The sequence below is a fragment of the Salvelinus fontinalis genome, chromosome 4, assembly GCF_029448725.1.
Source record: "Salvelinus fontinalis isolate EN_2023a chromosome 4, ASM2944872v1, whole genome shotgun sequence".
Taxonomy (NCBI): Eukaryota; Metazoa; Chordata; class Actinopteri; order Salmoniformes; family Salmonidae; genus Salvelinus; species Salvelinus fontinalis.
The window spans coordinates 65,310,801-65,324,510 of NC_074668.1; the positions used below are offsets into that span (position 1 = coordinate 65,310,801).

Sequence of the window (13,710 nt, forward strand, 5' to 3'; positions counted from 1 at the left end):
AAAGGCTCTGAAAATGCCTGAAATTAGTTAACACAAAAGTGAAATAACGACGTTCAACATTTAAACTATTATTTGCATGCTGGAGGAGCGGCAACCACTGCCAAGGCTGTTGGTGTAAAGTCAGTTAATGGTTTCAAAGCCTATGACCAATGCATATTTTTTTGTAAACAAGGGTTGCCCTTGGTCTATCAATAGCTTTTATTTTATTATTTTTATTTCACCTTTATTTAACCAGGTAGGCTAGTTGAGAACAAGTTCTCATTTGCATCTGCGACCTGGCCAAGATGAAGCATAGCAATTCGACACATACAACAACACAGAGTTACACATGGAATAAACAAAACATACAGTCAATAATACAGTAGAAGAAAAGAAAAGTCTATATAGAGTGAGTGCAAATGAGGTAAGATAAGGGAGTTAAGGGAATAAATAAGCCATGGTGGCGAAGTAATTACAATATAGCAATTAAACACTGGAATGGTAGATGTGGAGAAGATTAATGTGCAAGTGTGTCATGGTGTCAGTTGCAGTGTGTCATGGTGTCAAGAAATGGCCATTTAAATAATAAATTAGACTGAGTATAACACAGATAAACCAAAGAGGAAGCTTCACCTGGTCCTGCTGCTGTTATGATGCAATGGTTGCCAACCCCAGAGCACTCAAGGAAACACACATTATATTCCTCATTCTTGAGGTAAAGGTCAACTGTGAACATAGGAATGAAGAAGTTGCTTCATATGGAGAAAAGAAATGTATGTGTATGTCACAACCTCTGGAAATGTCATTAGGGTATATAAACATAATCTGTATCATCTGTTATAACTAATGTATGACATCTCTTTCACTGTGTATGATCTGAATAGTGCACAAACTTCTAGTGTGTGAGCGTCTTTGTGTGTTGCACTGTGAGAAGGAAGGAACTATTAGAAAAGAGGAAATGTAAAACTTGAGACATGACACGTAATTGTCATTCCAAACCCACAGTCCATCAATGATGAAACAGACACAAACATTAATTGTAGTTATATGGTAAACATACACATTTTAATAACTAGAATAACTATGTTTATTTTCAGATTGTATCAAAAGCATAACAAGCATAAAACATAGACATACATTGTTTTGTAGAGAGGTGAATACACAACTATCCAACATACAGGTAGTTGGCCACTGACATAGTAAACCGGCCAAAAAGAGAAAGAGATAAAGCAAAACAGTGCTTGCTTATAAACAATTAACATTCCAGTGTAGAAGAATACAGTATATTTTGAGGATACAAAATGTAGAAATAGCTCTTCATTCTCTTTAAAAATAATTTCATTATGTCTGTGCCAGTAAATGTGGTTGATTCTCATCCACATCTATTTGTCCAATTCCTCTCAAAATAACTTACTGTCACAACAAGAATACAAACTTTTCCATTTACATTCCAAAGCCTTTTGGGGACCAAAATTATAACTGAAAGAGTTGTGGCAGGCGGTTCAGAGATATAGGACACAAACCTTTTGCAGGAACTAAGGCACAGCAACATCTCAGTTCAATACAATCCCTTATACATCCTCAAACATCAGCAGCAGTGTGTCCTCTCCACAACCCTCTACTCTCCGAGGCCTGATTCCTAACTTGATACCAGTCCATAAAAAATTCCCATTGACGCCAATTCCCAATTTACACAAAACCTAAGTTATGCAAGCTTATCCATCTCAATTTAAGATTCGGTCCTCAGCCAACGGCAGCTGGGATTGAGCATGGCCTGGGTGGGGCTCCACTGTAGATCTGTTTTGTTTGGGGCTCAGTGGAACAATAAACTAACCTGAGTGAGCTTAGCCCAGCAGGCCTAAAGTAAGGAGAGTAAGGGGATCTAGTCATCATTGGCAGTGACAGCGATGGGGTTGACATAGGCAGCCGCCTCCAGGTCCTCTGCCCGTTTCCTGCGCATGTCTGCGGGTGGGCGTGGTGGAGGGTTCTGGGGAGGGAGCTTGATGCTCTCTCCCACCGGCTTACGGGCACTCTCCTTCCTGGGCAGGATGGGCTCCCACTGCTCCCCTCGGATGGCCGCCTGGAAGACATACAGACACAAAAGACAAAAGATCATTCAGGCTCCCTCAATAACATAGATAAATGGGTTGCTCTGGTGCTGCTCTCTAGAAACATGCATGCAGTGAATTCCCAACAACAATAGGTGATAACAGCCAAGCCACTCCCCTGACAGCCTAGGTTTCTTAACTAGCTAATAATGTCTCAATAAAATACCAGAGGGAAAACAAACACTTCCTTGTAAATCAAGCGCAGTAGGTTCATACAGGAAACCTGAGTGTTGCATCAACTGATAGCATCAGCTGATATTGCACCAATTAGATTTATCACACTGCCTTTATATGGCGGTCAGACAACAACACTACCTTGTTGTTGTCTGACCACCTAACTTGGGTCAAATACTTGAAATACTAACCGCAAGGTAGATGAGGCTAGCTATGCCGAGGCAGACACAGCCAAGAACAGTTGCAAGGAGGAAACCACCAGGAACGCAGATCCTATGAACACACACACACACACACACACACACACACACACACACACACACACACACACACACACACACACACACACACACACACACACACACACACACACACACACACAGAGAAAAAGAATGTTACAAAGGCAAGGCACTGATAACATGCAATGTGATATTTAAACAATGAAGATGGTGTCGAGAATGACTGTGCACAATGACACAACCTATCTCTGCTACAGCTGGAAGGAGACAGTGAAGGGAAAGAATGTTGTCTCAGCCCAGAGATCTGACTAGACTGACACACAATGTACTCACGCTGCATGTAGAAATGCTCTGACATAGTAGTTCCTGGTCAGTGGGCCGAATGACTTCACACAGACAGTGAAGCAGTACTGACCCCTGGAAGAATCACAATATTAAGAGTTATTTATCGTGAACTTTCAAACTTTCAGCGATGAAGACTTTCTTATGACTTGCTTTCAACTGGGGGAAATCATATCTGTTGCATCACTGTTAGAGTGACTTACAGAAATGTTACCTTGGTATGGTGTATGTGTAACCGATGTGAAATGACTAGCTAGTTAGCGGGGTGCGTGCTAATAGCGTTTCAACCGGTGATGTCACTCCCTCTGAGACCTTGAAGTAGTTGTTCCCCTTGCTCTGCAAGGGCCGCAGCTTTTGTGGAGCGATGGGTAATGATGCTTCGAGGGTGGCTGTTGTCTATGTGTGCAGAGGGTCCCTGGTTCGAGCCCAGGTAGGGGCGAGGAGAGGGACGGAAGCAATACTGTTACATTGGTGCCGTGACCCGGATCACTGGTTGCTGTGGAAAAGGGGGAGGTCAAAAGGGGGGTGAGTGTAACCGATGTGAAATGGCTAGCTAGTTAGCGGGGTGCGCGCTAATAGAGTTTCAATCGGTGACATCACTCGCTCTGAGGCCTTGAAGTAGTTGTTCCACTTGCTCTGCAAGGGCCGCGGCTTTTGTGGAGCGATGTGTAACGATGCTTCGAGGGTGCCTGTTGCCTGTGTGCAGAGGGTCCCTGGTTCGAGCCCAGGTAGAGGTGAGGAGAAGGACGGAAGCAATACTGTTACATATGTGGGTACTCACGTCCTTTCTACGCTGGTGCCCTTGTTTCTCTTGCCCCTTGGGTACTCTAGTAGACAGACAAACACCCCTGCAGCTCTGGGCACACCAGTCAAGGTTACTCAACAACAACAGGTACACTTGGACCTCACTATACAATGCAAATATACATTTGGGTCTCATCTGGACATAAATGCACAAATAAGATACATTATGGTGTAGATGTCTATAATGCATCTACAAACATTTCCTTGTGACGTGTCAATAGTAAATCAGCATTTAATCACGACAATAGATACAATTTTGAGCATGGAATTATACTATGAGAGACAGCTCTGCCCCAGTGAAAGGATACATAGCATAAGCAGCAAACTCCCAGTCCCTGAACTGGCCTGCCACCCCCACTATGCCACCAGTAAGGAGAACTGAAATGAGGAAGTAGGAAGAAGATTTTTATTCGTTTATCAAAACAGTTTCTGCAAGTCACAGATGAAGACACTTTTTTTTATATACTGTAACTTTCAAATCGAAATGTGCCAAGAACCAAATCACTTGTACACTTTTTTCCCAGTTTGATTTGATTTAGTGTTTTATACAGATATTTTTTCATTTTACAAATATTCTCACTACCAATATAATTTCATGATTTATAATATTTTTGTCTGGAACATTTTATACATTTTGTTTTTGGTCGGTTTTAATGACCAATGTTTGTTAGGCGTACCCTACTGGAAAAAAACACATTCTTATACAGTAATAAATCACACTCAATGAGATTATACAGTCCTTTAACAGTTGACACCATTATACAAATACCGAACTCAGATGTCTAAACTTGTCAAAAGTTCTCTACTCACTGAGCCCCGCCGCCAGGGACTGTTCATTGGCCCACATAGCCCATTCTATTTTCCCCATTCTGTCTCCGTTCGGACCAACAGAACCCCTTCCACAGTTATCCAACTGATCGCGGTTGTCACGTTCGATTATTATGGAAAGTGAAAATGTATAAATTTTGGAGGAAGAAAAGTGGGTGGTAGCAGCCGCCTTGTCTGGCCTCGGTCTCGTAACTTCTGAGCGATAGGCAAAAGGGTTGGGGATGTGACCTGGGAGGAGTAAACTTTAAGCAGAGAGGAAGAGGCGAAGCGAAGCGAAGCGAGAGCACCAACTCGGCCAAAAATCTGTATCATACAAGCAGGTAACGTTGTTTCGTTTCTATCGCTCACCAAGTTGTTGTATGGAGGCCAATAAGCGTGTCGAACTTGGTCAACAAAAAAATGTAATGGCTTATTTGCTACGTGAGGTTTATTTGATCGAATAGAAGTTTCGTAATGTTTAAATTGTTACGAGTGTACTGATATCAGTAGGACACGTGACATCCCGGCAATTTTGAGAAAAAACACTTTATATCAGAGATCTTTTCTCTGTATAGATCAATGATGTCGCTCTTGCTGCTGGTGATTCTCTTATCCACCTCTACGCAGAAGATACAATTCTGTATACTTCTGGCCCTTCTTTGGACACTGTGTTAACTAACCCCCAGACAAGCTTCAACACCATACAACTATCCTTCCATGGCCTCCAACTGCTCTTAAATGCAAGCATCACTACTCTGGACAGTTCTGACTTAGAATATGTGGACATCTACAAATACCTAGGTGTCTGGTTAGACTGTAAACTCTCCTTCCAGACTCACATTAAGCATCTCCAATCCAAAAGTAAATCTAGAATCGGCTTCCTGTTTCGCAACAAAGCACCCTTCACTCATGCTGCAACATACCCTCGTAAAACTGACTATCCTACCGATCCTTGACTTCGGCGATGTATTTTACAAATTAGCCTCCAACACTCTACTCAGCAAATTGGATGCAGTCTATCACAGTGCCATCAGTTTTGTCACCAAAGCCCCATATACTACCCACCACTGCGACCTGTATGCTCTCGTTGGCTGGCCCTCGCTTCATATTCGTCGCCAAACCCACTGGCTCCAGGTCATCTATAAGTCTTTGCTAGGTAAAGCTCCGCCTTATCTCAGCTCACTGGTCACCATAGCAGCACCCACCCGTAGCACACACTCCAGCAGGTATATTTCACTGGTCACCCCCAAAGCCAATTCCTCCTTTGGCCGCCTTTCCTTCCAGCTTTCTGCTGCCAATGACTGGAACGAATTGTAAAAATCACAGAAGCTGGAGACATATCTCCCTCGCTAACTTTAAGCACCAGATGTCAGAGCAGCTCACAGATCACTGCACCTGTACATAGCCAATCTGTAAATAGCCCATCCAAGTACCTCATCCCCATACTGTTATTTTTTTTTTTGCTCCTTTGCACCCCAGTATTTATACTTGCACAATCATCTTCTGCACATCTATCACTCCAGTGTTTAATCGCTAAATTGTAATTATTATTATTTTGCCTCCAAGTACCTCATCCCCATACTGTTATTTTTTTTCTTCTCCTTTGCACCCCAGTATCTATACTTGCACAATCATCTTCTGCACATCTACCACTCCAGTGTTTAATCGCTAAATTGTAATTATTTTGCCTCTATGGCCTATTTATTGCCGTATCTCCCTTATCTTACCTCATTTGCACACACTGTATATAGACTTTTTTTTCTATTGTGTTATTGACTGTATGTTTGTTTATTCCATGTGTAACTCTGTGTTGTTGTTTGTTTCGCACTGCTTTGCTTTATCTTGGCCAGGTCGCAGTTGTAAATGAGAACTTGTTCTCAACTAGAGTACCTGGTTCAATAAAGGTGAAATAAATATTATTATTTAATTTTTTTCGACATGGCTATGCATGAGGCTAGCAGCATCTCTCTTTCCATTGAATAAAGGCGGTTGACGTCAACAACACGCAGAAGCTAGACAACCAGCTATGCTTATTAATCTGTGCCGTTTTGTGGACAACGACTCCATTGTTAGGGCAGAGAGACAAGTATTTGCGGTCCAAACACTAAAAGACACACCCTATCCCCTCAGCCCTCAAATTAAGTGGACACTTCTGATGACATGTTTTATTTCTACAATTTCCAAAAGATAACCAAACAAAAACATATTTACTTTTTATTTGACTTGTTTGTGCATTAGTAGCAGAATTTCTAACTTATTTGCATTCGTATTTATTTACACGTTATTGTTGACTTCTCCATTTATGTTGTTTTTGAGTTCTCTCTGACTTTTCTTAGCGGATTTACAATCGTCGCAAATTGAATTGGGGAGTTTCATGCCCCGGAGTGAACATAATTATACACTCGCAAAGCCGCCTAAAAACGAGGGCTACGGTGCTTACGTTGCAAACCTCCCTTGCTTTGCTAATCATTTGGACCGCCACACCAAGATGGCAACTGGGATTCCCCCAAGGGCATAAGGCGAGGGTAAGTGGATGAGGGTGTGTCTTTCAAGTGTTTGGACCGTAATCCTTGTCAGTATATCCATACTCTTTGCCTTAACTAACTTTGCTGCCTGACATGATTTGGTCAAGGGGGAAACATTCAGCTGTTGTAATATAGAGCAGGCTCAACTTGCCCAGCAGACATAAATTGTCCAACTTGCACTTAAACCAGGGTTCCCAAACTCAGTCCTGGGCCCCTCACTGGGTGCACATTTTGTTTTTTGCCCTAGCACTACACAGCAGATTCAAATAATCAAAGCTTGATGATTAGTTAGTTATTTGAATCAGCTGTGCAGTGCTGGGGGAGAGGGGCACAGGACCATGTTTGGAAACCCTGACTTAAACAATGGGGGATGAACCAGAAATATCAGTTGTTTTCAGTAAAACATTTTTAGCTGGGCCAACTTTAAAGCGGACTCAACTTGCCCGACTGCTCAGTTCACTTGCCCCAGGCAATAGGGCAACACTTAAGGTCCCTGCTACAACTAGGTTGTAGAGTTTTTGTAGTTTTACCTGGTTACCATCAGGAGAAAAAAAAATGCCCCCACCACTCTGGGACCTGTAGTGCCACCTCTGAAGATGACATGTAGGCTATATATATACAGCTCTTATACTAAAGCACTGACATTGTTCTCAATACTGTCATTTATAATCCTTTTTAATGGTTTTAACAATTTCAATTAGATAGTCTTTGATTCATTCACTCTAAAGGTGACTGTTAAACCATTATACTTTAATAACATGTACATAATCATGTACATAATCTACATAAATCAAATCAACAGGTAGTTTACAGTTATACTAAAGTACTATAAATATAATATAATTTAGTAATATAGTACTAAAACATTTCTGATCATTCTCACAAGGCATCCCCGCATCTTTAACATTACAAAACATTTCATCCAAACTCGCAATAGGAAAAGTGTCTAAATGAAGCACTAGTCAACAGTGTTAGAGGTATTCAGCTGTGAGTGGTTGTTTCGCTCCAGTTGAAGGGGCAATCCTTAGTTTTGGTAAAAAGCTGAGGGATGGGACTGGAGAAATGTAACCACTCAAAATTATAGACAGCGCTATGGATGCAAAGACTGACCATCCATGATATCAAAATTATAGTTATAACCATGTTTTAAATGTTTGTTTACATTTACTCTCTTTACAAACATTGTAGTAAAACAATCTTATATTTTGAGTTCTGATGTGGTACGACAGTTGAACTAAACTCATGCAGCATTTATAAGTTATCTTCGTCAATGGTTACATATAATACATTTATAAGTCCAAAAATGGATATAGCAACTGCAGATTGCCCCTTTTATGACTACGTCTATGCATATGTATCCAATTGATTGAATTGTTGTTAATATGTTTGGTCTTTTTTTCACCAAAGAGTTCTGTCTCTGCCCAGCTGGGAGGCTGGATTGTATCATGCACTCTCCTTGGGCAGCCCGTCAGATCCAAGCAGATGCTCACTAGGGTCCTCCACCACGCGAGGTCCAGGTCCAGCCTTATACACAAATCAGAAATAATCACTCAGACAAACCAACTTAATATCACATCAAAATGTAGCAGATCCAAACATAATGTGTGTGTTTATAGGATCTGCATTCCTGGTGATTTCTCGTAAGCTGGTTGGAGAGAGCATCAAGCTCGCTCCCTAAAACCCTCCACTACGCCAACCCGCAGAGATGCACAGGAAACGGGCAAAGGACCCAGAGGGTGCTACCTATGTGTATGTGCCTATGTATGTGTGTGTGTGTGTGTGTGTGTGTGTGTACCTTAGTGCTGATTATATAGCAGATTCCCTTCACCATGGGCTCCATACCAATGGCCTGCTTCAGCTCCTCGGATAGTGTTGTTGGGGCAACCGGAAGACCCTTTAGAAACCTGACGTGGGACAGGTAAAGTCACAGGAGGGAGTGTTGTCTGACTGCGTGTGTTTGTGTGTTTGTGAAAAACTCACTGTCCTCCGTTGGTCTCTGGTGGGAAGAAGTGTTTGACCACCTGGACAAACTCTTCCACATTCTGCTGAAGAGTGTAGATCACTGCATTGGGACCTGCATCAAATGTGTATGCCACCTGGTGGAGAAGAGAAAACATCGGTCACTGCTTATACTCAGGAAAAGAACTCTGGACCAAAGTGATAGCTTTGTTACAGCAGTGTTATAACAGTGTCAGCAGAAGGAGGGATGTGATGCTGCACTAGTCCTCTGAGACTCATGAAGAAGTACTAGATCATAGACACGGTAAAGAGGTCAATAGAACGCAGACCATGGGGGATAGAAGAAGGATGCCGGATTGGCACACATTCAACAAATTTGATCTGACAAAGTGGATATTCGTCAAATCCGCCATGATCAATGTAATGTAACAGGCCCACAATGTGTTTACAAAGTCCGATGTGGATATACTTGGCTGTTTTCAATGCATAACATTTAGAAGTAGTCCCTTTTCAGTTTCAGAAGAAGTGACTGCTAAATGCTAACTCCCGTTGTATAAGCTGGTAGCATAGAGAAATCAGTGGTGGTAGTCAGTCATTTTCTAACTAATGGAGTTGATTGGTGACGATGACATGAACATGTATTGAAGTTGACATCAATACAAGCATTATACTCCGATTTGTACCACAACATAGTGTGAAATACACATTAACAATAGCCTAATAGGCTAATTCCACTTAGGGGAAATAAGGAGATTCTGGATCTTTCCATGGCATTTCCATTGTTTTGGTCAAGTTCCATTGACTTAACCACATCTATACTTGGGCTTGTTAACACATTTTCTGTTCTTCTTGAACTGTAGAAATACTACCAGTTTCATATCTCTATTTCATCATCTCAGAATATCAACAATTACTGCACCTTGTTCTGTTTCTTAGCTTAGACCCCTTGTAGAACTGTCAATGTTCCATATGACTAGCACATTTCCATGACTAAAAGAAAGAACTAACTCCCTGATGGCGCTCACCTTTGTTTCCCTGTAGTGACGGTTATAGCGGTGCACAAGGTTGATAACGTGGCGCGACACGTCATTCAGGTAGAAGATGGGTGGGTAGGTGTCCAGGCAAGTGGCATGGAACTGATTGCTGTCCTTCATGGTCAGCTCAGCGAACGCAGTAAAGTCCCTCTTATGTACAGCCTCAATCATCTCCTTCATCCTGGCTGGGACCACAGAGTCTGCCCGGTGCTGAGGAGAGCGCAAGGGTTAAGGGTAAGGGTTAATAACATATAACTGTGTGTGTGTGTGTGCGTGCGTGTGTGTGCGTGTGTACCTTCAGGAGACTGCTCGTCTCTACACTAGTTTGCATGCCAGAAGTGCTGCCAACTGGTTTCCGCTCAGCACTGACCTAAAAAGAGAGAGGGAGACAGCGAGATGGGGGTGTTGAGATTATTAAAGACATGGGAGAAATGTATATGCCAACATTTGCTACAGAAAAAGCCAACTTCAGTAATGATCAGAGACCTACCACCAGTACAAGGACCCTGAGCTCAGGCCAGTGAGTCTCTGGCTCCACCTGCTGGGCCAGACTGTCCTTGCCATCTCCTTGCTGGCCCATAATCCACTGGACGAAGCCCCCATACATACTCCTACAGGCACTACCTGAACCCTGCCTAGAAACCACAGACAACTCCCCCTCCACTCCCATCACCCGGGACAGGGTGTACACTGGAACAGGAGAGTGGAGTGAGGAGACAAGATGGAGAGACAAAAGGAAAAGAAGGAGTAAGCATAAAACTAGTTTCACACAATCTTTTATTTAATTTGATCCATTTAATGCTGTGTTAGGTACAAACCATTATGATGGTCTTACCCAGACAGGCATAGCCGGCAGCAGAAGAGGCCAGTCCGGCTGCAGTTGGGAAGTTGTTGACAGAGCAGATGTGGACTTTATGAGACAAACCGGCTGTGTCTACATCAGCCTCCCCATCACTACGTCGCTTACGGGCCAGGCGCCGAACTGAGGAAGGAAACCATCAACAACAACACATCATTGCTTGTCCTCCCCCTTTGCCATCATATCATTACATATAGTAACTCACTCTCCCTAAGGCAGGACTGTAGTCTGGGCTGGGTTATGTCCTCCTCTTTGCCGTTGAGCCAGATACGATCCTCCTGGAACGACCTGCTGCACGCCACTGTTGTGGTTGTTTTGAGCTGGGAGGAATAAGGAAACAAGGCAGTAATCGTTAGTTTTTGTTGTTTTAACAAAACAGTAATATTTAGCCACTTTCTAAGCGTCTGGTGTACAATATTAGTCTTACCTGGTCTTGATGTAATGTGACACTCAAAGATGAATTTATGGGTAGAATCAACTCCTCGTCCCTCTTCCCCCCTTTGAAACAACAATAACAACAAATCATTTACAATTCAATACATAGTCATTTCCAAAGATTGTACAGAGAACATTCTTTTCACATCATTGTGGCAATACATTTGTCATGTACCAATGCACTAACATCAAAGCGTGGCTACAGTGTGGCGAGCAAGCGCTTCAATGATTCAGTCAATGTTACAATTTACGTTACATGAAGCTAGATGTGGCCATCTAAGGACAGGCTACACTTGATTGACAGTGTTCTTTGGTTGACCGAGTCAGACGATCAGAGATGTCTTTAGTGGATTATACGAATATACGATACTCACAGTATTTGATAACAGCAATATTCACAGGCGCACTGCATGTTACCATGGTGAGCTTTTTGCCGCTGTCCTCGGACATTTTGATAAAAAGTAAAACCAGTATCAATAAAATAACAAAAATTACTATAAACGCGAGACTGTCTACTATTTTGAGATCCACTGATAAAATAATGTCTGCACAACCTTAGCGCGTTACAAAACGTCTCTGTTGATTGGAGAGGTAGAGCACATGACTAAACCTCCCACCAATTAGAGCGACACATGTTCCGTCACTGAAACGAGGCAGCCAATCCTTTTGATCAGACCACGGTCGCCTGAAAATGAGGCCAGAGACACATTTAGAGGGCGTAACATGATCACAGCCAGAAATGCAGTACAGTCGTGGCCAAAAGTTTTGAGAATGACACAAATATTAATTTCCCTCAAGTTTGCTGCTTCAGTGTCTTTAGATAGTTTTGTCAGATGTTACTATGGAATACTGAAGTATAATTACAAGCATTTCATAAGTGTCAAAGGCTTTTATTGACAATTACATGAAGTTGATGCAAAGAGTCAATATTTGCAGTGTTGACCGTTCTTTTTCAAGACCTCTGCAATCTGCCCTGGCATGCTGTCAATTAACTTCTGGGCCACATCCTGACTGATGGCAGCCCACTATTGCATAATCAATGCTTGGAGTTTGTCAGAATTTGTGGGGTTTTGTTTGTCCACCCGCCTCTTGATGATTGACCACAAGTTCTCAATGGCATTGAGGTCTGGGGAGTTTCCTGGCCATGGACCCAAAATATCAATATTTTGTTCCCTGAGCCACTTAGTTATCACTTTTGCCTTATGGCAAGGTGCTCCATCGTGCTGGAAAAGGCATTGTTCATCACCAAACTGTTCCTGGATGGTTGGGAGAAGTTGCTCTCGGATGATGTGTTGGTACCATTCTTTATTCATGGCTGTGTTCTTAGACAAAATTGTGAGTGAGCCTACTCCCTTGGCTGAGAAGCATCCCCACACATGAATGGTCTCAGGATGCTTTACTGTTGGCATGACACAGGACTGATGGTAGCGCTCACCTTGTCTTCTCCGGACAAGCTTTTTTCCAGATGCCCCAAACAATCGGAAAGGGGATTCATCAGAGAAAATGACTTTACCCCAGTCCTCAGCAGTCCAATCCCTGTAACTTTTGCAGAATATCAGTCTGTCCCTGATGTTTTTCCTGGAGAGAAGTGGCTTCTTTGCTGCCCTTCTTGACACCAGGCCATCCTCCAAAAGTCTTCACCTCACTGTGCGTGCAGATGCACTCACACCTGCCTGCTGCCATTCCTGAGCAAGCTCTGTACTGGTGGTGCCCCGATCCCGCAGCTGAATCAACTTTAGGAGACGGTCCTGGCACTTGCTGGACTTTCTTGGGCGCCCCGAAGCCTTCTTCACAACAATTGAACCGCTCTCCTTGAAGTTCTTGATGATCCGATAAATGGTTGATTTAGGTGCAATCTTACTGGCAGCAATATCCTTGTCTGTGAAGCCCTTTTTTGTGCAAAGCAATGATGACGGCACGTGTTTCCTTGCAGGTAACCATGGTTGACAGAGGAAGAACAATGATTCCAAGCACCACCCTCCTTTTGAAGCTTCCAGTCTGTTATTCGAACTCAATCAGCATGACAGAGTGATCTCCAGCATTGTCCTCTTCAACACTCACACCTGTGTTAACGAGAGAATCACTGACATGATGTCAGCTGGTCCTTTTGTGGCAGGGCTGAAATGCAGTGGAAATGTTTTTGGGCGATTCAGTTCATTTGCACGGCAAAGAGGGACTTTGCAATTATTTGGAATTCATCTGATCACTCTTCATAACATTCTGGAGTATATGCAAATTGCCATTATACAAACTGAGGCAGCAGACTGTGAAAATTAATATTTGTGTCATTCGTAAAACTTTTGGCCACGACTGTACAGTGACTGGATATGAATAGTAGTGTGGGGTATTTTTTACCATATGCCGTATATTAACAGCTCGTGTTATGTTCTTCTTGTACCGTCTGTGAAATTCTGTTATGTGAAATCATGGTTACAAGGGAAGGAA

At 42.7% G+C, this 13,710-nt stretch overlaps 2 protein-coding genes across 2 annotated transcripts; both read right to left on the reverse strand.

Annotated features, from left to right (window-relative positions):
- Positions 1–1,016: 1,016 nt before the first annotated feature.
- LOC129854197 (cytochrome b-245 light chain-like) lies at positions 1,017–7,530 on the reverse strand. Its single transcript, XM_055920989.1, has 6 exons — positions 4,457–7,530; positions 3,955–4,024; positions 3,624–3,698; positions 2,834–2,917; positions 2,453–2,534; positions 1,017–2,059 (listed from the first exon to the last, which is right to left on the reverse strand). Exons 1-6 carry the CDS (start codon positions 4,512–4,514, stop codon positions 1,862–1,864), a joined length of 567 nt encoding a protein of 188 aa, XP_055776964.1. The 5' UTR covers positions 4,515–7,530; the 3' UTR covers positions 1,017–1,861.
- A 105-nt stretch (positions 7,531–7,635) lies between these two features.
- LOC129854196 (diphosphomevalonate decarboxylase-like) lies at positions 7,636–11,835 on the reverse strand. The gene is made up of 10 exons (XM_055920988.1): positions 11,640–11,835; positions 11,258–11,328; positions 11,036–11,150; positions 10,807–10,953; positions 10,462–10,661; positions 10,267–10,341; positions 9,963–10,181; positions 8,959–9,074; positions 8,774–8,882; positions 7,636–8,502 (listed from the first exon to the last, which is right to left on the reverse strand). The coding sequence occupies exons 1-10, from the start codon at positions 11,713–11,715 to the stop codon at positions 8,422–8,424; spliced, it is 1,209 nt and encodes a 402-aa protein (XP_055776963.1). The 5' UTR covers positions 11,716–11,835; the 3' UTR covers positions 7,636–8,421.
- Between the last annotated feature and the right edge of the window lie 1,875 nt (positions 11,836–13,710).